Genomic DNA, 25136 nt, shown 5'->3' with positions numbered 1-25136 from the left:
GTGTCAAAGACAACAGGGGTTAGCTCTAATAAAACTCTGTGATGCTACCCAAGTTCACCAAGTTGTTCTTTCTTGTGAGTTGTATTCGACTTTCCCCCCCCCATACCCTTTTACCCTACTAAATTTCTTTCTAAATCTCAAAAGCACTCATCACCTTAGCAACGACATGCAATGTTTCAATGCATAAAAATAAATTAGTAAGAACTGCCTGTTTTCCTCAAGGACTCCTAAGCTGTTGTGCACGGTAAAAGAAAGATGTAAAGAATTTACTCCAGCTATGAAAACCTACAACCAAGCCAGGCAGTAACTATTGAAGATTAACACCTGGGAGAGGTATTCTGTATGCAGACTACAAGAACAAAAACATGCAAGACACTGAACTGCTGAAGAAGTTGTGCAAGTAAAGAGCAGGCGAGTTCTAAGAAACATGACTGAGGCATAACCCAGATCTCACCTTCAGCAAAAATGTTAGACAAGACTGGTACACAGAGGAGAATGCCAGGTGCCATCCTAAATATGCTCTAAAGGAGATTATGAACCTTGTGTCAGTAATCACTTGCAAACAGAGGTCAGATCAAGGTCAAGGAAACTAGTTCAATCTCTATTTTGTGTCCACCCTAGACTTGGTCAGCTGCTGACTTTTAAATGCCATCTCAACTTTACAAATTTAGTAAGGCCTACCCCTTATGGTAAGACAGCCTGAATTGACAGCGTGTGAGGATTTATTCAGAAATACAAGAGCATTCCTACTGCAATACGAAAAGTTCTACAATAATAAAAGCCTTGACTGATTGAGCAAAACTCATCACATTCATGAAATGGTCACCTCTTCTCAGACAATCAGAGTTCACTAAAATTGCAGAAACAAAACTATTTGTCAAATGATAGCTATCCTAACTGTTCAAGGACAAGGCCTAAGATGCATTAAAAATTCAAAAGGGTATCTGTCTTACTAAATACAGAATAATTATGAGCTATTTAATAACTGCATGTTTTGAATAACTAAATTATAATACACTTCTCAATGTCTTGTCTAGTCTAAGGTATTAAACTGTCAATTTGCTTTTCTAGAAAATGTGTTTCTAAAGGACACGCATTCACAGTTGTTTAAACTTGGCAGTTCTTACTTAGTTCTATTTTCTCTTCAATGTGTAAGACGACAACCTGCAACACAGGCCAAAATAAAGTTTATAAAAAAAGGAATTAATTAATTTATTTAAGTAGCTAACAAATTCAAATTTCACAACCCTCCAGAGGAGCTACTCTCTAGTTAAAGTGTCTTAAATTGGTATTTAATCTAAAACATTACCTTGTACTGACTCCCAGTTTTTCACATGCATAGTCATAATAACTTTCTCCTCCCACCCCCCTTTTATCACAGTTAGAATTATTTTTTTTATATTACTTTTTAATCCTGCTCTCATGATTTCCTTTATTTTCCCATAAAACCTCAATCCCAGGACTAAGAAACTTCCATACCCAAGAGATATAGCTGAATCTGCAGAAGGGTTATCAGTAGAAACCATTTTGGAACCTTAACTGCAGCTACTGCTACCAAATCAGCAGAAAAATATTATGTTTCTATAAGAAAATTGCTGTGAATTGCAAATATTAGCAGATGTTACTAGAAAAACTAAAACAAGAGTAAATGTCGAGCAGTAAAAATAATTCCAAAAAAGCTACTAAAAATAGAACTATACAATTTCAGAATGAGCATGTATTAGAAAAGAATAAAGCACATACTATGAATTGCCTTATCTTTTACAGCATGGATGCAGAAACGTTAATCATAACAATTCAAATGGTCTTTCTCCTTCATGACACAAAAGTAAAATTCCATAGATAAATTTTTCTTGGTTATTCTCAAATGCCTCATCTATATTGTGTCTAGGGTTGGTTTGTTGGGTTTGGGGTTTTTTTAGTATTTGTGAGCCTTGGTAAAGGAGCTTATGTTTATAAAATGAGGGAAAAGACCTATTGCTCTTAATTCTGACAGTCTGAAAACTGTAAACCCCGTAACAGTTAAAACTTTAAACCTATAAAATAGCACTAAAATGAAACCCCAGGAACTACCAAATTAGTTTACTGATATTTTTATCTATAAATTCATGAATGCAAATAAAACAACTCTGCCATGAAAAATTACCTTAGAAATTATTCTGTCTGGCTTCTCTGATTTATAATATAATCAAATTCTTTCAAGTTGCTTTTCTAGCCTTTCAGGTAAATCACAGGCACACAAATTCTATTTGCTAACATAAGGCACATTTAGGAAAAGCATAATACAGCCTCTAACTTTCCAAGCATTACTTAAATATGTGCTAAATATGCTTTCCATTACAGGCAGCAAAATAAAAATCAGTGCTTGAATTTCAGTTTGTATTAGCTTAACCTATGAATTACTGTTCAAAAGAATAATCAATTGTGTTGCACCGCTTCTTTCTCCCAGCCCCCTCCTCAATCTCTAAAATAAAAAACCTTATATAATAACTGTTCTCCTAAATATCTGAGCTTGTTCCCCATGTGAGTTCCACAGTCAACTGCACTACAACTAGAAGCAGGCCCTAAATTTTAAGTTAAAAAATTGTACAGTGATGCCATCTGAAAGATTATCTCCCTTCCTTCTTTGGTTTGTTTGTAACCTTCTGAGAATTCCACACTATACATATTCACTTACAATAGGGATCAATACTCTTGTGTTACAACGGTAAATGCTTCCTTTTCATATTTACTCCCTGTGACAGCTTCTATTACGATTTTGGCCTAAAAGAGTAGTCAAAATGTCAGTTATATAAGATCATACGTGGAGGCACGGGCCCTCTAAAAAATATTGCTGTTGAATTAATAATGGAAAAAATCATGGATGTCTGGTTTGACATACATAGCTACACGAAGACTAACGTGTATAACCCCCCCCCCCCGAAATTCTTCTCCCATCCTTCCTCCTTTGCTTAAGTCAGCCAGAAGTAGGTATTCACGCTGCCTGCAAAATTTCATAACCAACAAGCTCGCCAGTACCCTAAAAATAACAAGAAATTAAAAAAATCTTACTTTCACATTCGCACCAGCACTCGACTAAAGTAAAAAAAATAATCCTTGAGCGTAGAAGAAACCCATTCCTCGGCGACACTTCACTTGTTAACACTGCCTGCAAATAATTTTAGCAGCAACCCCACCCACACGAAAAGTTTATAGTTTTCGGGAGGCTGACACAACCCCGCGCGCTGTTGCGCAAAGGCCGTTCCCAGACTCGCGGCGGGCCCGAGAGCCCCCGCCGCCGCGGCGCTGCCCACCTCCGCCCGGAGACATTTTCCCTCCGGGCCGAGCGCCCGGCTGCCGAAACCGGACCCGCGCCTCTCCCAACTTTCCCCGCCGGGCCGAGACACACCACAACTTCCATGTTTCTTCCCCCCCCCAACACACACACAGACACACACACACCCCCCCTCGCCCTGTGCCGTCCCTCCCTCCGGCTCGGGAGGCGGCGGCGGGGGAAGGTCACGGCGGCCGCCGCCGCCCACCCGGCAAAAGTTTGCGGGTCGCCCCCCTTCCCCCCGCCGCCATGGCCGGCCGCGGCGGGGCGCGGGCGCGGCGCGGCAGGGCGGGCGGGCGGGCCGGGGGCCGCGGCGCGGCGGGCGGGCGGGCAGGGCCCTACCTTTCTTGGCTTTCGGGGAGTGCCGCCGGCTCCGGGCGCTGGCTCGCTCTTCCTCAATAGCGGCGGCTATCTCCGGGTCGTCCTCCCCATTGTACCACACCAACAGCTCCTCGCCGGGCGCGATTGGCTGCCGGGAGAGAAGAGAGAGGCGCGGAGCCAATCAGACGGCGGCTTGTTGGCGGCGGGCCGCGGGGCGGGGAGCGGCCGCCGCGGCCCCCACGGCGCTGCCCCGCGCAGCCCGCGGCGCCCCGCGCGCGGAGGGGGCCGCCGCCCGCGCCCCCTGGCGGCCGGAGGGCGCGCGGCGCCCGGCCCCGCCCCGCGCCCCCCGGCCCCGCCCCGCCCCGGCGGAAACGGGCGCTGAACCGGGGCCGGGGCCGGCGGGCAGGCAGCGCCCCGGCAGCCCCCTGCCGCCGCGGAGCCGGGCCTCCCCCGCCAGCCCCACTGACTAACTGCACGGTCAGTAAGCAGATTTGGAACTTCAAGCTGGAAACGCCCCGATTTTGATTTGTCTCAAACCGTGCCACTGACTGCGATCCACGCAGGCTGACCTGCCGGCACTGAAACCCCCGTGTTCCGTTCTTTTCAGGGAGCTATCAGCACCACACCTACCTCGCACAAAGCATTAAATAATGAGTAAAACTGTTCAGTCATCCGCTAAAGTTGGTATTTAGAGGAAAAGCTAAAGATACAGGAAAAGTCTGCGGCAGAGAGTTAAAAGGAACACAGAGGAAAACAGGTAATGACTACGTGTTTAACAGATCCACTCGATCACAATCACGAAAGATTTGTTTGCCCTTCCAATTTTATCGTTTCTGGGTTTTTTTAATCCAACCAAAAAATTCACAGGACAGACCAAATGAGCCCAGTAGACATCACTGCAATTGCTACTCCTATTCCCAGGACTGTCACCAAATTGAGCAATACCAGTTTCTCTGATTATTCCATATACTCCTTAAAACATTATCAGACTCAAATCAGTAAGTCCCCAAGCTTGCAGGCTAAAGAGGTATTTGGACCCAGTTTTTAAAACCTTTGTAATTATCCCTCCATTTCCTGAAGCATTCCATCCAAAACCAAGAAAAATCAACTTAAATGCCTTCCTTTACCTTAACTTCAATCCCTCTTTCTCCAGGGCTTAATGAACATGGGGCTTGTGGAAATACTATTTTTAGAGCCATTATGTTAGAGCAAAGGGTATCCCTACACTGTTATTTCAAGTCTGAAGCCAAAGGGAATTTTTGTATCAAGAACAATAGTAATATTTGTTTCTTCTAAAGCACTTCTTTTTTTAGGTCTCGCAGCACTTGATCAAGGTTATAGTTATCTTTATACCCCCAGACACTGGAACAACAAGAGATGCAAGTGTTTAAGTTATAATGTAAGCAAAGCCTACGGTTTGGCTTCCTTAACAGTTCTGGAGGCCTGATAGGATAAACGCTGGTAAACCTATTTGCATGGTCCCATTTTGCAAGTATTTAGCAGCAAGGAATGAAGAAGAATTGTCTGATGCAAACAACTTACCATCTAAACAATATACAAACTCAGAGAAAAAAGCTGACAAAAATTTTAGGCAATGCAAACACAGGATGATCATGAGCATGTAATTTGTTAGCTGCATGGCTGGAACTAACATTCAAACTTGATGAATTTAGTTTTGGTGTAACTAATCTAGAATCTAAATTAAGCCCTCAAACCTTGTACTTCTAAAATGAAGAACAGCAGCTCCAAACCCAGACAATTAAACAGCTCCCTCGCTAGCAACATGAGAGAGAAAAGGACTACACTGACCAAGTGGCAATTCTACCAGTGCTCTGGCACTAGAGAACCCATGGCCATCTCTTACTGGCGACACCCTCTAGCAACAACTCTAAAAACCAACCTCCTTCAAACTATTACCTAGAAATTGTTTGTGTAGTAGTGTTGGGTTAGGATAGCTTGGTTAAAGAAAAAGGTATGAATTTTGGAAAGGCTTATTAGGTTAATAACTCCCACATGCTTTTTGGTGCTTCATGTTTTAACTGCGACATTTAGCATTCCTTAATCTGAACATTTGCTATTCAGAAAGTTTAAAGTAATTTCAAAATTTGTTATTGTCAAGAGTACTACCCTAACAAGTTATAGCCTAAGAAGTTCTAGCACAGATTGTCTAAAATTCAACTTGCTGTACATGTACAAGCACTGCAATGTGTCTTGTACAGACTGAGGCATTTGCCTGTCTGATCTCTGCACATATATTTTTCACCACAGACAGTGCATTTTACTGTGATACTGTGCTTTTAGCTCCTGGATGTGGCGTTATCTCCCCCCAGTGTAACCACAGTGGACAGTTGGTGGCATCAGTACTTTGACACTGTACAACCCTCTGTTACGTTGTGTTCCTACTCAACAAGGAGATTCTTATTATAAACTTGTTTGACAAAACATTCTTCTAGAAACAAATTCATTTCACCCTAATCAAGGACAGTTACATGGCCAAGCTTATTTAAAAGACTTTTTGAAACTGAGTTTTCACTGCAATTTCACTTGAAGAATTACAAAGTCCTGGAGTATGTGCAGAATAACACCACTCAACCACCTCATTTCATTAGGAGAGGCAGGAAGAACTTCTGAAACTCCATAATGAGTTTGTTTCCACAAAATATCACAACTCTTATATATGCATCCCGGGGAAAGCATATGCAAAGCAGCCTACTAATCTCCTCAGTCCTTCAGTAAAGATGAAGAAGAGAAGATGGAAGAGAAAAATATTTGCTTCTGCTCACTTAAAAGTTCTATGCTATTACTATTCATTTACAGCAGAGAACAGGGAAGTTAAAGCTCTCTGCAGTTTTGAGGTTCTTTTACACCAAGTAAATTTGGACTTTGCTTATCTTAACAATGAAGCTTGGAAATCAGCCTGTTTACCTTACAAAGTAGAAACCCACAAAAAGCTGAAGAAAACCTTGGGAAAAAAATTAAATAGCCATGACAGTATTTTATATGCTTCAAGGTAAAGCAGAACAAAATGACATACAATCCACTCCAATTCTCCTTTGGGGGTAAATAAAAACTGTGCTGTTTATTTATCACCTAATGGAATTCCCCTAAATTTATGAATTATGATAAAGATCAGGAAGGAACCATGTGTACATACCTGGGCTAGTAAATTTACAAGAGTTTGGAAATACACACCAAAAGAGAAGGACATTTAAGGTCTTATTTATTACACGCTTTCTTTTGTCTCAATTACCAGTAAGGTATGATGTTAATCTAAGACTGGTACAGACTCTACAAGACCAACATCATCTCTGATACAGAAGGTGAGACAAAAACAAACCTTTAAATAAAAAGCAGGCATATAAACCACTATATTTTGTAAAGAAAAGTAGAAAAAAGGACAATTTTTTCCCGGGGTATGAATTTCCCTACAGTTTCAAAGGTATAGGATAATAAAAACTGATACAACAGACCATATTTAAATGCTTTAATGTGGCAACTTGCCCTTGAGATCACACATTCGAAATTCCTCCACTACATCATACGTCTCCTGCGCTATCAGTCACTAGCAGCTTAACCTCTGATTTCTTCACACTAACTTGATTTAAAAAGCCTGGTTACTGTAAATCTGTCATTTTAAATAAAGAAAAATAAGTTTACAAAACACTCAATAAAATAAGCTTTCTTAATGCCTTCTTCTGGTTTTCATAGTCTTGGAATGATCAAGAAAGTAAACAGAATACTGGATTTTAAATACTCCTAATAAAGTACAAGAATAGTCCACTTGTGCAATTAAAAAACACAAAATGTGACTTTCTAAACCTTGACCAGATTTATCAATATGCTGACTGAATGCTGAATGTTTAATGGTAGTGAAAACTGTCCAATTTCACATCAAGCTTTCACTTCAAAAATCATTACAGATTAGCAAGATCTGAATTTTCCTTACATATCACTTCTCTAAAAGGTGGGAAAATGTACTGAAATAGATGGTTCAAAAAATAATTGGAATATCAATATGCACTTTTAACAAACATTCATTATTATGGATTTGTGAGGTTGTTTTCCCCAATATGGAGCAAAGTTAAGCTTTAGATTATAACCTAGTTTTGCATAGTGAAGCGACTCAGACATTTCTACAGCCACCTCTTAAATTACCTGCCAAGTTACCTGTGTAATAGATGTAGTGACAATCCAGGAACAGCAGGCGTGCACCACTGAACCATGGTTGCAATGCTTCTTGGACTAACTTGCTCCTGGAAACAGGCTACTTTTGAGCAGCATGAAACTGGGATTGCTAATACAACCCATCCCAATCTGGCTCGTGCAGAACTAGTTCAAGCATGTCCACACTGAGTTCCTGGAACTAAGTCTACAGGGCAGAAACAACCTGGTGGTTCTCTGCCAGCTCAGATCCCAGCACCTCACTTTGTGCGACATCCAAGCCCAAAACTACTCGTGGAGCTACTGCTTCCACACTGGCCTCTAAGAGGAACAGCAGCAAGCCTCTGCGCAGAGGCAGCCTGAAGGTAACACTGTTTCTGATGTAACACTCCCTCCAAGTAGCATACAGTGCAGACACCATCATGAATTTCCAGAAGCTTTCCTGGGACTGGTATTGCCAACACTGAACTGAAGCTCATCAACAGTCCCTCAGCACACCGGGAAAGGCCCAGCACACACGTGGCTAAGTGGTGGCTGCAGGAGCAAATAAAACCTGCTGAAGACAGTACTTTGAAGAAGCCCTTTGCATCCCAAACTCAAAATCTCACACTGCAAAAAATCCCAGACAGATTTTGAAACTAGGAAAACTGATGCTTATAGGCTGCTCTAACAGTCTTCAGAAAGAGCTGCTTGGCACCATGCTCCTGTTGGCAAGACCTACTGGGATAAAATTCATCAGGTTGCAGGAGAGGACAGTCAAAAGAACAAAAGGATATTTCAGATGCTGAGGCAAGGTATTTGTTATTCTGTCAGCAGCACTCAGCCTCTTCTAGTGGTACACTTATTTTCTGAAGTGCAATATTATCCAGCAGAAAACAAATCTGAAATATGTGAATGCTTGTCTTTATCAGGACTAAAACCTTGCAGAAAAGGTTCAAACGAGAGAGAAATTTAAAATGTCAAAATTACTCCAAAAGCACACTTAGTTAATGAACTATCGTGACTATGGGCAAAGGCAGAGGCATCCCAAAATAAAGTGTCTAGAGAAACCTAAGCTGGCTACAGATTCACATCAGGAGCCTGCCCTCAAGTGAATAAACAGTGAAGTCAACAGTCGGGCTAGCAAACCTCTACGTGAATGCTGTCTCAAAAGGTATTACAAAGTTGAGAAAATGTTTAGAAGTTTGTTTTTTTCAATGTAGTTTGAGTGACCTAAAATAGAAGATTACATATTGCTGTACTGCCATATAAACTTCAAAACTGCATGGTATCAGCTCATTCTTTTATTAAGTGAATATCGGTTACTTACAGATGTTGCCAGCCTTAGAAGGAAATGTAAGAAACAGTAATAGCGTAGCAGCAAGGCTGCATATACCCAAAAACCACAAAAGCATTTTAAATAAAAACAAAGTCAAGATATATATACTCACTGCTAGGAGGCTCTTGATCAGAGATTCAGATAATACTTTACAGCCACAACATTCTAACACTAACATCCTCTACCATTACTTATAGTTAAGCCTTTTTTTTTTTTTTCTTGGTTTGGGAGATACAATGCCCCAGGAATTAAACCCTTTTTCCTGCCCCTCCCTGAATAAGACTGGAATGGTATAAAACCTGGAAAATTTGTTTCATGAAGCTACATAAAAAAGTGTCTTGACAAGCAATCTTTGTCATAAAATGCAAACACAATATAATAGCTAATTTCTGCAAAAAATCCTCAGCAGAAAGCGTCTCAGTATCTAAAAAAAATAGGAAAATAGTTTGTATCAAATTTGGTGCTACAGCAAATCATTACCCAACAAGATGGACTCAGTGTCCACACAAATGCTGTATTTTAACAGTAGATCTTAACGTCAACTGTATTGGCACAGAAGAATTTAGACCGATGAAATGTAACATTTGCAATATTTTAATTATACTTCATAAAATGTTTCAAAATCTGTTCAATACAAATATTTTTAAAATGGGATTTGAATAAAGGGAGGGAAAATTATTAATAATAAAAGGTAACAGAGCAGTAACTGATTCTTCAGACATTGATACCTTTAAACTTTTGTAGTATATGGTCCTGTTGATCTCCAGGGGAAACAGGTTTTGCTCCTTTCCTGAACGAGCCCAGTTTATATAGCGTAGCCAGTTCCCTTTCTCAGGATCAGTTGCATCAACACACATCCATCCCAAGTTTGGGTAATACACCTACAAGACAAAAATGGCATTAAGCAAATGGATAACTGTTAACATGGAAGTGTACGTGGACTAAACCACTACACAGTTTAAAGCCATACAAAATAGGAATCATCATCTATGGACAGAGATAACAGAAAGGATATGAACAGAAGTAGGGGTTGTACTTGGGGGGGGGGGAGTGTTTCTGGTCTTCTGCAATCTTTTTAGTGGAACTGGTACAACTTGGAAAAAAAAAACCTTCTGGCCTGCAAACCCTTTTCTGAAGGTTTTGGGCTCAAAAGCCGAAATACTTGAAACATTGTATGCTTTCTTTTCACTTTGGCAAGCAAGAAGAAATGATTCTCTAGATTTTACATTCAGTAAAATTAGTGATTTGAAGATATAAATACAATAGAGCTTTATTTTTACTATATGATGAATTGGGAAAAGTAACTACACAGAAGTTAGAAGCATTTGATTTACTGGGAAAGATAAAGGAAAGCATAATTTGTATTTAATCTTTTTTCAGGTTATTAAATAACACCTTAACCTTTCAGAAATGTTGTGATCACTGTAAAGAATTGTCCATGTCAATAAACTTCCACATGTTTCAAGATGCTGTGTAAATTCTTTGGTTTCCGTTCTTGGAGAAAAAATTTTAACAGCAGCTCCTATTTTACATTTCAAGACAGCTTGCAATAAAGCAAGGTTACTGACATCTTCAGTATTTTCTGATGACAGGCAACTCTGCTTCTCTTTGAAGACATGTTATGCATCTCCCACTCTTCTTATTATAATCCAAGTTAGATGCCTATAAGAAGAGCTCTCAGTGGATGCTTTACATTTTTGTTCAGCAACTGCAACTATCATGCTTCCATTACTCTGTTACAGAACACAGGCACACTAACAGGTACACAATGTCTCAGAAGTACTGGGCAGCTCACAGATTTTTAGAAAAACGATAAATGAAAAACACGTACAATTTGATTATATCTTACTATTTGCTTTTTTTCCTTTTGGTCAAGTCTACAAATATCAGCCTCTGTCTGGAAGAGGTCTTTTTCAAAACCCAGCTCCCTAGCTCATTACCTCCTGCAGCATTCACTTAGCACCACTGCAGATAAGGAATAAACAACAATTCTGATTTCAGCATAGATTTCCCATGCTGGTACACAGAATGGGAAATTGTTTCTGATTTTTTAATTGTTTCTGATACTTACTTCACCAGCAATTCTAAGTCTCTTCAAACTGTTTTCCATTTTAATTTCAAGTACACTTCTACAATAGCTTAAACCAAGAACCATTTAATACATTTAATTCCTCTTGCGTTGGTTTAATAAAATAGAATTTTATCAATAAATGTAAAGTTTCATTAAATATACCAAAATCATCTTAGTTTCTTTCCAAGCAAACAGAAAACATCTCCCTTAAACTACTCCAGCATGTATTTCATCAGCTGACTTCTGAAAGAATGTTCATCAGCACACCCAGCCTTTGCAATATGAAAGTGTACACAGCTTCACAGACCAAGACTGTAAAAGCAATTCTTTTGGTTGAAGTGGAAGAAAAGAGCTGATAAATGCTGTAGAAGAGTTAGCAGATATGGAATATACAGCAAAACATTATTGCTTTTTTAATGTGTTACTTTATCATGTTTTATATTACTTTATTATGTTTTTGCAAGAAACAAAATATTTCATTTCATCAGTTACAGCTTCTAATTTACAGAATGCCGTTTAAAGGCCTTGTGCACTGTGAGAAAGGAAACAGCTCCAACTCCTCTATATAACATTGCAACTTTAAGTGATTCCTGTAAACCACAATAAAGATCATTCAGCACAGTTGTGCCAGTCATTCTGAATTGGCAGACGGCATTTCCCTCAGTTTTCAGTCGCTTGCTGTCATTTTCCTATCTGTGGCTTTTCTCTGACAGAAAATGAAAATATGCTCAAGTCTCTTTCTCTCCTCAGACACAGCAAGCATCCACGACACACAACTCATCTTTTTCAAAATGATCCTCTAGCACGACAGTACGAAATTATTAAAATTGACTATAGATGCCAGCTTTTGGAAGCTGCCTTCTTCAGATTAACTTCACTAAAGAAACAAATGGGATTCTTGTGGAAAAGGTGGTTCTCCTAGTTGGAGATCTGTATACCTAACTACTCCCACACACCACCATCCTTTTACAAACCATATTTTCTAACAGTTAAGATTCTGGAGCGGTTTCAAATATCAGCATATGGGGCCAACTGTTGCGGTCTCATTTTAGCTGCTTTTTTCTAATTCCAAAATCAGTATTAAAGGAACACACAATTACTTTGAAATCTAGCAAGGGTTCCCATTATCGCCTGCATTGCAAACTCCGAAACTTTTTAACAGCTTGTTTTGTGACTATCATTTCTCAACACAAATTTTAAAAATATTAAGACACATCCACTGAGAACATTCAAAATCCAGCACTGAGAAAAACAATTGCAAGGTCAATCATTTACTTGACTGATTCAATCTCACTAAGTGTTCTTGTACCAGATCAAAATTGGAGATACCTTATGCAGTGGAGTTTGTGATAAAATTAGCTCAATGCAACAAACATTATACTTGAATACATTATTACTTTCCTGAATGTGAATTTGCATTTATGGGAAATTATTCTAAATCAATTCCTCTTACAGAGGTTAACATTTAGTTTTGTACGTGTATCCAGTATTTTATGCAATTCAATTCTTGTGGGCCAGAGGCCAGAAGGATGACTACTATCAGTATCTTTAGCCTAAGGATCTGTTTCACAAGATGCTATGCCCCAGTTCCTCCATCCCTCCCCTCCCTGACCATTCATTTTGCTAAAGCCATTGCTGTATGTGTCTTCAGAAAGACTGAAGAAATCTTTGGAAGTAGTTATGAACTACCTTAAAGACACTGCAAACAGGATTCAACTCCAGATTAAGACACCTACATTTTGAAATGTACATAATATCCAGGTCTTACAACTGTCAGTGGAGTTTAGAGGTATTCAGCTGTCCAGACAGTATTTGCTTTAAGGCAAGCCCAAACACAAGCAGCACATGAAATATTGCAAGAGTTAAGAACTTTTTACAAAAACTCCAAAAGCAAAACCAAGTCCCGTAGCAAAACTGGTTTCCAAAGAGCTAGATGAGGAGGAATGCTGTGGCTTCCATGAGAGATTCCACATCTTCCTAATCTCACAAGCAGTTGACTGTACTCAGCTGCAGAAGGGATACCAGCAATAGGTTGTTAAGGGGAACTGTGATCCAGAGAGAGTTTATGAGAAAATTAATACAGTAATTTCAAAAAGGGCTGGTAGTTTAAAGCTTTGTAATTCAGAATGGTTGCTCAATCCAAGTGTCTATAAATAACTATTTGTAATGGTAGTAGACATAGATAGATGACAATTATTTTACATCATGTCTATTTTCTAAGATGTCTGGAAAACTTAAAGGCTAAATACAAAACAGTAACATAGTCACAGATACCTTTTTCCATTCACAAGCTGTTTCTTACCTCCCACATGTACACATTGCTCTTAACTTGAGACCTTTTTTTCTTGTCGCCAACAAATGGTCCAAACTTCTTGCCTTTTAAAATTGACTTTGTTGCCCAGACACCTGAAGAGATACAGATCAGTAGTTAAAACTAATCTAAACTAACCTCAAGCAAATCTACTCACAGACCTTAAGATCATTACATGTGTCTGTCTCAGACTGGGGAGCACTGTACAATATTAAGATCACAATAAGGAAACTGAGGTTTACTAAAATGAACTCAAACAATCCTCTCGCCAAAGCACACTTCAATCATGAAAGCTCTAAGCATTTACCTGGTTCCATGCTTTGCTCATGGGCTACTGTAGCTCTGAAGACAAAAATCAATCTTGATTTTTCTTGTCCTTCAGGTGATATTCAAAATACCGTAAGAGCATTACAGGTTTTATATTGTAAAGTCCAAGATTTCAGCTGTTTTGCTGAGTAAACATGTTATTAAAATAAAAATCCTGTTTTACTTCTCTGAAGCAATGCCAGGCAAATAAAGCCCTCACAAAAGTTGTGAAACAAATTAAGAGTGTATTTTGAAGGAAAAATCATTTAGGATTGGTTAAAATATGAACATCTGCCCACAAATTTACTGACACGATTTACCTGAAAATGGACAGATGCATTTCACATTTTACAGCACTAAAACTAAGAACAGATTGACAAATAATTGCTAATTAAACATAACATTCTCATTCAGACCACGCTAGATCAGGTTCATACCAGAAAAGATTAACCTTGCTCCAAGGAGCTTATAAGCTGTTACTAACAGCATTGCAGCTATTGTCAGGCTTATTCCTCAAACTACCAGCTTTTGACATCAAGTATCTAGTCTGCAGTTCTGACTTCCATCAAAGTTCTCCCACGTTAAACTGTGTTAAAAAAGAAGCTGAGCATTTTGCACATATTACAGAAACAACACTTTGCTCCATATAGCAGCTTTCAAGTCTGCAGTGAATCTGTTCTTATAAATTAAGCTTTTCATATTAATTGGATAGTGAGATGCAGCATTCTAAAGAGGCAACAGCGAGAGAGCTGCAAAACACAAAACTAGTAAAGTGCTATAGGTGAGAACAAACCAGTGAAGTAACATATTAGTATTTTCATAACCTAATCTATTTGTGTCTTGGTCCACCTTTGACTCCAGTTCTGACATTCTAGGAATGTCACCTTGGGATGCTGGAGAAACTTTATTTCAGATAAATGTACCAGACATCATCCCTACCCAGCACAGGAGGGCACCAAACTTTCACAGCAGCAGTAACTTATGTGAGCTAGTGTATAAATCTTCATTCTCTTTTCACAGCTATAGCACTCACCAAGTCGTGTCTTGTCAACAGCAGATGGGAAGAGCCTCACGTCCTCAGGAAGCCCCCTAAGCACATGCTCAGGTACATCGTCTAAGGTCTCCACAGCAACAGTAGATTCAGTTGTGTTCTACAAGTCAAAAAAAGTCAGAAGAGCCACAACTATTAACAGATAAACACAATAGCACAACCCAGACGAGCTACAAAAACTCCCAACTTGAAATTAAAGTAAAATTCCCAAATTCCTATTTCAACTAGGGTCCCTTTCCATCAACACACTAATATAGAAGCACCTTTTTATCAGAACATTCAAGTCTTCACTATTATCCTCATTATGCTTGTTTATGCTTTATGGAGAGTTCTAAGACCACATTAGAGATATATGTAAAACACTGGTAACTAAAGTTGCTGCAAATATTCTTTTGCTTTAATTAATGGATGTGTTTTGTTTACAAGTAGTATACACTGACTAAATCTAACTGAAAGGGTTTTTTCATGTATCTCTTAGGCCATTTGCCCTTTCATTCATTTTCCTTGGCCTCTTAAAAACAAATTCAAAATTCTCCCTTGAGTTACTTGGAGAATAGAGCTAAGGGTATTTTATTTCCCCTGTCTGAATACAACTTACCTGACTGCACTACAGTATTATACCTAAAAATGAATGAACAGAAAATGCTGTGGAAAATACCTGTATTTTTCAGAATATAGTTTCATGAGAGTTCAGGCTTAGCATTAAGTCTCTGAAACAGCTCATTAACATGGCAATCTAAAACTCAAGTCATGGAACAGTTTTCAGTTGCATTATTTTTACTGATCAGTTATTCCATGAGAAACTATGTTTAACGAGTAATTAGGTCAGTAATAGCATGGTTACGTGCTACACTATGTTGAGACCACATTCCTCTTTGCCGTTTCTGATTGAAGTTCTTCCAAATTTCAGATAAAATTCACTATAAAGTTGATCTACCTGCCTAGTCTATTATGTTGAGACTTCTTCAAAAAAGTATCACATAAGCATTCATAGAAACAGTTCCAGTCCAGTCAGCATCTATGAATAATCACTATAAAAATCTCCAGTTCCTTAAATATTCTATTGCAGCATTAGAATTACTCTGACTACACAACATATTTGTAAACAATATGTTCAATTCTATTTTTTAAATCAACAACTCAAATTTTTCCAAAAAAGTATGTAGCAGGAAAACATATTAGCTCTTACATAACCTGTCTAGAAAGTCTAACAATTATAAAAGTAAAGGAGGTAGATTCATTTTCCCTTTAAACTGCAGAAACCTAAACCAGACCTAATCCTTTCTCAAAACAAGCCACAAAAAGTTATTATTTTAAGTTTCAGCTGTACATTAGACCTTAAATACAAGCTCTTCTGTTAGAAAATGTTTCTGACTGCTTCTAAGAGACTAGTGTATTTAAGAGCAACACATGATGCTTTTAGTAGACATCTTGGTTAGCTGTGTACTTTCTGAATTCCAAATAGTCAGAAGATGAGAGAAGTTGTTAGAAGTGTTTCAGGACATGTTCACAATTTGTCCAAATTGCACTGTTGAAACATGTTACTGGCAATTAGAGGGAAGTGAACCGCCATACTAAAATGCACTAATTTGATTAAAACAGCCAGAACACAGGAGGAATATGAGGTTTTTAAATTTTATTTCATAACCATCCTATTGACAGTTTTTTAGAATCCTTGGTTTTCTACAAAAACTAAAACTATAAGTCCCTAAAATAGTAGTATAATGCAAGTTCTGCACTAAAGCATCAGCGATGGCATTCCACTGTCTATTCTTAACACCTAGACACTTCTGCAAATTCTGTTTCAAAATGTAGAACCAATGTGGATCAACTAAACCTGCTTGAGCCAGTAAAGCAGTTTCTCCATTGTGACCCTCAGCAAGGAAATTTCAGTAAAGGTTAGTAAAACCATGTAGGCTTGACTGGATCCACTTCAGAGGTGTGGTGTGTAGCTTATCCTTATTACAACTGACAGCATTAATGAAAAGGATGACTGGAAAAACATTTATGTATTACCAACCATCTGTTTCATTTTCTGTTTGACTTAACATAAGTATCTGTCCATAAAAAGTAATGGTAACCAACAGCAAGAAAAAAAACCTAACTATTAAAGGCATGTCTATTAATAGAGAAGCAGGAAATTAAATGCTAAAAGTTGTTAAGTTCTAAAATATTTATTTTCACTTAACACACAATTCTAAGCATTTTTCATTTTTTATGTATTTTTTCAAGAATCTTTCAATTTTTTAAAGTGAAATCTGAGATACACTGCAGTTTTCTTGAGTATACCCTAGTTTCGTACTGTTTGTGTTCAGAATGAAAGCTAACTGGTATTTCAGCTTAAAGTATAAAGACAACTCAAAGTTTCAAAAGAAAGGGCAATTCCAGATCTAGAGCACTTACGGTCTGAGGGTCCAGACCCGCTCATGCAGCCTTCCATTACAATTTTGTCAATCATTTCCTAAACATGCACATGAAAGTTCCATATGAAACAACTGTGGATTGGATAAAGGAAAGGATAACGTAAAGCTTCAGTAACAGGAATAACTTGCCTAGAAACACAAGTAAGTGATGACTGGAAATACAGCGCAAAGCCAGAACGTCAGCTACCCACCATACTGAGGATAATTTCACATACATTAGCAATTCTTTATTTCCCCTTTTCAAATGATGACTTCCAGGCATACTCAATCTAACCAGTCCCCAAAACTCAATCTGAAATATTTTCCAGTATTGCCTTACATGAAAATGTAACACTTCTGAGTAAAAACTAAACAGAAACTTAAAGAGAAAACCATACTCAAAAGTTCTGAGAAGCACATACAGTTCACAAAAATGAAAACTTACTTGTTTTACCTCTTAAATCGAAGCTGTTGCAGTAAGCTAACTACACCAATGGATATATGAAAAAGTACTTGGGATACAAAATCTACTCTGCCATAAACACAGATATATCTTGTACTACCCAGTACTGAACATTAGGTGGACAGAGACAAGCTATCCAGAATATACTGGAGATAAGTTATGTGCACAATACCTTTATGGTAGAGTAGCTGACATGTTGTACCTTGTAGTTTAATGTACTTCACAGAGCTACTACTGGGTCTATTGTCTTTCTAGTGCTCTATTTACAACCTACAATCACATTGTTTCATTCCAAAAACTGATGTTGAAGTATCTACATGTCAAGTTACTCCTCTGCAACACAGAGAGTAAGTCAAAAGCAGCTTTTATCAAGAATAAAGGGTTTTAAATAATGTCAGAGAAGCTACTATTTCAATATTCTAAATAAATTAACAGCTCGGAATTCTTAGCCAGCAGGTTACAATTAATATAAAAGGTTTTAAGGTTATTTTTATATTAAAAGATTGAAGGGCAATAGAAACCTAGTAAATGATTTATGAATGTCTAGTAAGTGATTAGTTCCATTTTAAAGAGCCTACAAGGTTCAATAGGCTGCTTATAATATTATACACATAATAGTATAACACAACAGTTAAATGCTACTCACACTTGTCATTAAACAACTAGCTCTTTATTACCTAATTATCATCAACAAAACACTGTTCCTGATTAAAATGACCTGAATTTCAAATTTACAAGCATGCACAGTTTCCTATGAAATCTGTCCACATTTTGAAAGAACAGGGCTTGGTGAGAACTAGGCATATGTTGAACCATGTACAACAGCTCCAAAAAAAATGTACCTGCCCTCTGACATCGAACTTTGATCATTCTGGTCAGAAACAAATACTGGTGGTGATGGTAGTAACTACTCTAACATGAAGGATGTTACACTTAAGCTCTGAACAGGCTTTAGGAGGTGTTAAACTGAGAAATAACAACAACTTGCGCAACACTACAGTTGTCCAAGGAAACCCAGACTTTCTGGAAATTATTCTTCCTTTTACATACAACCATAAAGCAGAGATATGATAGTAGTTTTCATACAGTAAGTAATACTCAGAGCATTTTCCACTGAGCATTTATGAAATATGCTGAAAGTTTTCTGCAAATGTATTTTTAAATGCATCTCTATAGAATATCAAATTTAAGGGTCTTATTTCTAAAGGAAAACAGATAAAGCTTCTCAACCTTTCTTCTTAGCACCCACTCTTTGTGAGGGTGCTGCGTATGGCAACTACTCTCTACATTTATGAATGTGACTTGCTAAGTTGCAAGAACACGTCTTCTGTCAGCTTGAACAGCAACAACATGAAAAATACTAAAACTGGAGTCATAGCAAGGTTATTCTATTGCTGCCTTGGTAAGCCCTAACAGCTGCACAGACACATCCTACAGAGCTATTTGTAGGGGAGAGACCCCCAAATTGGAAACCATGGAAGGAATAGAATGCCAGAAATCCCTCCCCATCCAAGTGAGTGAAGAGACCAAGGAAGGGGGTCAGAAATCCTTATTATTTAGTTATAATAGCTAAAGACTACACAAAGCAGAGCAAAGTTTTATTTTGCTCTTCTAACAATCCAAAAGGAAAAATAGTGATGAAAGAAGTCTGATTTTCAGATATCTGTTAGCCTTGAACTGGTACACAAGAAACCATGTCTCATCAGACGAAAAAAACCCCCACGCTCTTCTCAGCATATCAAAGAAACCTAAATATCTTTCCAGTACATTACCCCATTATTTCATTAGAGGAGAACCAAGCCTATTTTTCACAGTAGCTTCTAACAAATTATACATAGGCATAGATGGGGGGGACTACAGAGTGTGAACAAGACAATGCACTTCAAGTTTAAAGCTAAAAACAGTGGGGTGATTTTTTGGGGGTTTCATTTTGGGGTTTGGTTTGTTTGGGGGGGGGGTTTACTTTTGTTCTTATATTTTGGTTCTTTTACAACAATAGCTAGCTGAGAAGTTAAAAATCTCAAGCCTACAAATAAATTTTAACCTCCCAAAACTTTAAAAATCAAGACCTAACTGACTTAGACCGAAGAGTACAGCATTGTGTCACATTCTTCAATGTGTCTGACATATTCCTTAATAGTCACACCCCCTTTTAGGCATAAATACCCCCACACTGTTCTATCATTTAAGAAGTTTGTTTGTATGGAGTACTACACAATCAGAACTTTATTTTGCATCTACCTACATAAACCAAAGATTAGCAGCTACATTCAGAGAACACAACACTCAGACTCACACACCACCTGCCATTCTTTAATGGACTTCACAAGTACCAGAAAACTAGATATGGCTTAATACATCACATTACATTTCACACCTCAAACGAATGGTAATAAGTAACCAAATACTATACAGTAAAATAAACAACTATTTAGTTCAGTCAAACCAGTGTAATCTCATTTTATTAGCAATTTAAATGTAGCGACTTAAAACATTTTCCAGATCACAACTTGTCCCCAAGGAATGTCTGTCTATGAAATGAAGAAATACTGCATTTCAATCCCTTTTCCACCGACAATCACATTTAAATTATTTTTCTACTTAAAAAATTCACCTCTTGATAAGGATAGTGTACTGGTGTATGTCCTAAGACAACTTTTGCATTTAACTGAAGTCCTAATACGGTATTTTTCACTCAGTCCAAGACTGCAATTTTGAATACAAAAGCACTTGAAGCTTTTTTCACTTTTAAGCTTTTTACTCTGAAGTTCAGAAATATTACGTTGTTAGCATTCAAATTAGCAGGGGTGAAGTGACTTAAGAGCAATGCAAAAATCATTTAAGGGCTGAAGGGGTGCCTTCACTGAAACTTATCTTTTTCTGTTTGCATTGAATTCAGAGTCCAATCACTTTGACAGTACCTTTCAACACACTGATTAAACATTTTTTCACACCACTTTTAATAAAATTGTACCTATGGACCAACCACAAATTAGACTATAATGTTACAAGCAGTATTTAAACAGAGTAGAAACAGTACCTACAGAATCAAACCTGAGAGATTAGAGTAAAAAGAAAAAAAAAATCACCCTGAACAGTGTAATGAATGGCAAACATTCAGTTAGTGTCATGTGTCGGTGGAAATAGGATTAAGATAAATGAAAAGATAAAGGAAAGGATGCCATTGAAGTGAGAGGGACATGGCAGAGAAGTTAGAAGAGGTAGATGTGAAAAGGAGACGAACAAACTAAGGAAGACTGCTGATGCAAACAGCCAGATAGCACAAGAAAGGTAAGCTGGAAGCAGAAAGGTCTCTGCTTCTCCAACAACCTTATCTGGCTTTTTTTGACAAGATTCACTATGTGTGCTTGAAAATTAATCAGAAATATTAGAAATAATCATTCTCAAACTCAGAAGGAATGGGAGGAGGGAGTTTTGGTACAAGTGCAGATGTAATTTAAACAGATGCCTCACCGTTTTTTCAATAACTGCCTGTGCCGTTTTCCATGTATCACACTTCCTTTGTACCCTATCTGAATGCAGCCTGAGACACAGTAAATGCCTCCAATCAAAATCCCCTGTTTGCTTGGGTTTTTTAAAATAAATTATTCAGCATATTCTGATGAAGTAGTTTACATATTAAAGGAAGACCTCTTTTTAAAACAGATAGAGAACACATACCGTCTACCCTGAGACAGGAATCTTCCAAGAAACCCAAAAATATTAATTCCAACAACAGCTGCTTTTTTTCCTTAATCCTTCTCCTTACTACGAGGTGGCCACATTGAAGTATTTATATATGAAAAGGCTTTCCTTCACTACTTCAAGATTTCTATGGGATAAACAACAAAACTAGCAGTCTTTTCATATAAGCTAAATTAACAATAGCTCAGTTAGTTTCAGGGTCACTGAAATAACACCAAAAGCAGAGAAAAGCAGAATGAAAGAAATATGAGAACAGAACACTTGAAAGATGTTTGGCAAAAATATTTCTTATACAGACCTGGCACTATAACTTGTCAACAGTAAATGAAATGACAAGGGCACTGCAAGAAAAAACACCACAGGGTTGATGCTAAACACACATTTAATATGAATGGTAACTGAACAATAAAAAGCCATATGAGCTCTGTATACTTTGGAAACTAAATGTGAAAGGCAGGAACACCAAGGAGGATTCTAAGCTATTGTAACTATTCCCAGAGGCAGGGTCATCTCATTATTTAATTGTAAGATGACATACACCACAGCACTGCATAAACAGTATTAGCAGTCACAATCAGGAAGATGAAGACTTTGTTTTGATACAGGACAGAAATCTCAATTCTAGAAATAGATCAGGGGCAGGGGAACATGATGACAGACAGGACACGAGGGGACACGGACAGACAAATGGGAAGAATCTAAATGACAACAATTAAAGATTAGGATCTACAGCTTTCAGAACTTTAGGAAAATCCAAAGCTTATCAGAACAACTAATAAAGCAGGGTTATTTCTCAGGCAGACAAAGCAATAGGCTGTTCACTTCATGCCACTGAGTGCATTCAAAGCAAACCCTACAGGTCAAAAAATTTCCAGTCTCAATAGAAATAGATTGCAAAGCAGTTGTTAACCTAGCTACCCCAAACTAGACTACTAATGTTTAAAAGTGTGCTAATTCAAATGTTATTTGTATTATATATACAAAATATTTTATATGCATATAGATATAATAAAAATATGTATTTTTTTAATACATATTTCAAGGCTCTGATAGAGATTGAATTTTGCTTTTTACTTTTTAAATACACCCACACATATTAAAGATTTTTTACTTTAAATCAGAGGAAAAAAGCAGCAGGAAACATCTCACCAACCCAATTCACACAGTAATTACTTATGTATATGATTCTGTAACTTCAGTGAGAACATACTTCAGCAAAGTGGTTACCGTATTCAGTGCCACTGCTAATCAAATAAGGGCATGAAGGGCAATAAAAACATGCACAGATACTGGCATCAATAAAAACACGTACAAAGTGTTTTACAGGACTGTGTACCATGGTTGTTTCTGGTTAAGAAAGCTTCTGTTCAGATGACTTTTTTAGCAAATTAAAAAGAGCATTTCTTCAGTGTAGTATCCTCTGTCCACATTCTCATACCAAAGGGACTTTGCAAGATCACCCAAAGAGAAAAGTACTTATGAGAAAAATTTAAGACAACATGTACTTTTTCTGTAGGTATCTTTAAGTAATACAGTTGTGCGTGAGAGACAAACAGATCTATTATTCCTACTTGGATAGACGAATGTAAAATAAAATCACGTACACTTGGCACTGATTAAAACAACACCCTCCTGTCAAGATATTCTTGCATCCATATAGCAGAGTAGTGCCTCACAAAAGAAAGGCACTTTCCCAGTATTTTCACTTGATTCTACAGGAAACACTTGGAGTTCCAGAAAAGTGTAAAACTTCCTGATCAACCAATTTCTGTGACAGATTGTTCACTGCACATTTGAAATGGTAAAGTGGTTAAGAAAGGTTAAAAAAGAAGTGGAAGCCTTCAATTTTCAAGCCACTTTTATAAGGAGCTGAATTATTACCAAAAGCCTCAGGGTGAAATAGATTTTTCTGGAGAGGTGTTCTTATAAGAGGTGCCAGCAGCAATAACTTACATGCTGCTAAAGGGAAATCACACACAAAAAACTTAAATCCATGACATAAAATAAATCTCACAAACATACATGTTGTGGAAGGGAAGACTATGAAATTTAATGACACTGAAGATGTTAAAGAACATTTCTTTTTTAGTGGATTATTTACTTTTCTTATTAATAATTAACTGTTCTAACATCTAAGTATTTTGATAAAGTCTTACATTTATACTCACCTGATTCATTTTGAATTCCTGTTGTGTTCTGAAAAGATACACACAACAAAGAAACTCCTTTGATTACATGAGCCCTAAAAAGAAAAACAGACAATTGTAACATATACCTACCTACAAATTTACACTGAATTGAAAGTACACAGATCTGTAGTTTCTCTTCCTAAAGCATTTGTCACAAAGCAGCATATTGCTTTATAAAAAAACCTGCTCCAAGCTATAGTTTTGCTATTATAGCTCAAATGTACGAATAGCCTCAAGACAGATATCTATCATTAATCTTTCTCCCAGTTTTAACTGATGATGCAAGAGAAATGTGCTCAAGTAGGATTGTTTCACTTCTTTTAAAAACAAGTTAGCTTGTTCAAGATTGAGTACTTTTATAGAACTTTAGGAGTCAGATCTCTTCAGAATTTAGTATCAAAGCATTATGAAAGACCTTAAGTCAGTTTCAAATTTTAAAAATGCATGTATTTGAGTTTCCACTCTCCCATATTAGAAATATTAAATTCTTCCTTAATTTAGACCTTTTATGAAGGTATTTTATTACACTAACGCATCTGGCATTCTTGTTTAACAGAAGCCTGAGATTTCAAAAGGTTTCCTAGTTCCAGTAGGCATAAAACTTGAAAACTCACAACCAGAACAATAACATATCTAAGAGCCTAGTGCATCAACTCACTTCCTTTCTTTTTTTTTTTTTTTAGATACATACAAAAAACCATTATTGCTAGAAACACTATCCTTCCTGGTGTCATACAGAATTTTCGATAAATACCCTCTTTTGTAGGTTAACTGGTACTTAACCACTTAAAGGACTTAAAGGACTAAGTAGTGCTATTTCTTTCCTCTTTAGTTTTCTTATTATAACAATGATTAACTGATTTTTACTAAGTATGTTGTATAAATACTAATTTTTAATTTAAAATACGTTCAAGCAAAATACACTCCAAACAAATTTCACACAGTCCTTCACATCTTCGCATTGTAAGAATTCTTAATGGTGTATAACAGTGAAAATACTGCCAAGCTTCATACAATTGTTGCGTTGCTTAAGAAATTTGCAAGAAAAGGAAAAACTTCCTTGAAAAGGATATTTCTATTGTATACAGCTCTTCCAGGATTAACTCCTTTTGTCCTGATAATTCCATACTCCATTAGCATTTATCTAAACAGCTGAAACATCTGTATTTCAGTTCCAGTTTTGCAATTTACTCTGTGGGATTTGCAGTTTGCCAGCACAGACCAGTTACAGGATAAGGAACTCCCTCCCAAGAGCTTTTAAAAATCTGAAGAAAAGCATCCCTTTTGGAATCTACTAGTACAACTTCTAACTTATTTCAGTGCCTCTGTCAAATACAAATCTATTCCTAGGTATGATACATGCCAAGCATTCTTTTTTCTAAATTTTTCTCTAGAAAACATAGCCAACAAACTACTGAGCAAGTAGGGAATGCTCCCCAGGTTTCATTACTTTTTACAGTCACTCCTGAGATTGTTAAATCTTGCCACGACAATAATGTCCCTTTGGTTTGAAGTTTCTCATGCA

The 25136-nt window shown here is 37.5% G+C and overlaps 1 protein-coding gene across 3 annotated transcripts in view; it reads right to left on the bottom strand.

The window, feature by feature from the left end:
• The window catches only part of PRDM2 (PR/SET domain 2), a 74688-nt gene that overhangs the window by 43095 nt on the left and 6457 nt on the right, over positions 1–25136 (bottom strand). For 2 of the 3 annotated variants that reach the window (XM_074924856.1, XM_074924857.1), the window contains exons 2-6: positions 23591–23664; positions 14835–14952; positions 13487–13590; positions 9842–9994; positions 3656–3782 (exon numbers count right to left, since the gene is read on the bottom strand). In XM_074924856.1, the coding sequence (XP_074780957.1) occupies positions 3656–3782; positions 9842–9994; positions 13487–13590; positions 14835–14952; positions 23591–23599 (511 nt within the window). In that variant the 5' untranslated portion in view covers positions 23600–23664. Of the gene's footprint in view, positions 1–3655; positions 3783–9841; positions 9995–13486; positions 13591–13802; positions 13884–14834; positions 14953–23590; positions 23665–25136 lie in introns of those variants that run through there. The other variant, XM_074924858.1, reaches the window with a different exon arrangement.

The sequence above is a fragment of the Athene noctua genome, chromosome 22, assembly GCF_965140245.1.
Source record: "Athene noctua chromosome 22, bAthNoc1.hap1.1, whole genome shotgun sequence".
Classification (NCBI taxonomy): Eukaryota; Metazoa; Chordata; class Aves; order Strigiformes; family Strigidae; genus Athene; species Athene noctua.
Note: the sequence above shows the minus strand (reverse complement) of the source record. Positions and strands in the feature narration are given on the sequence as shown.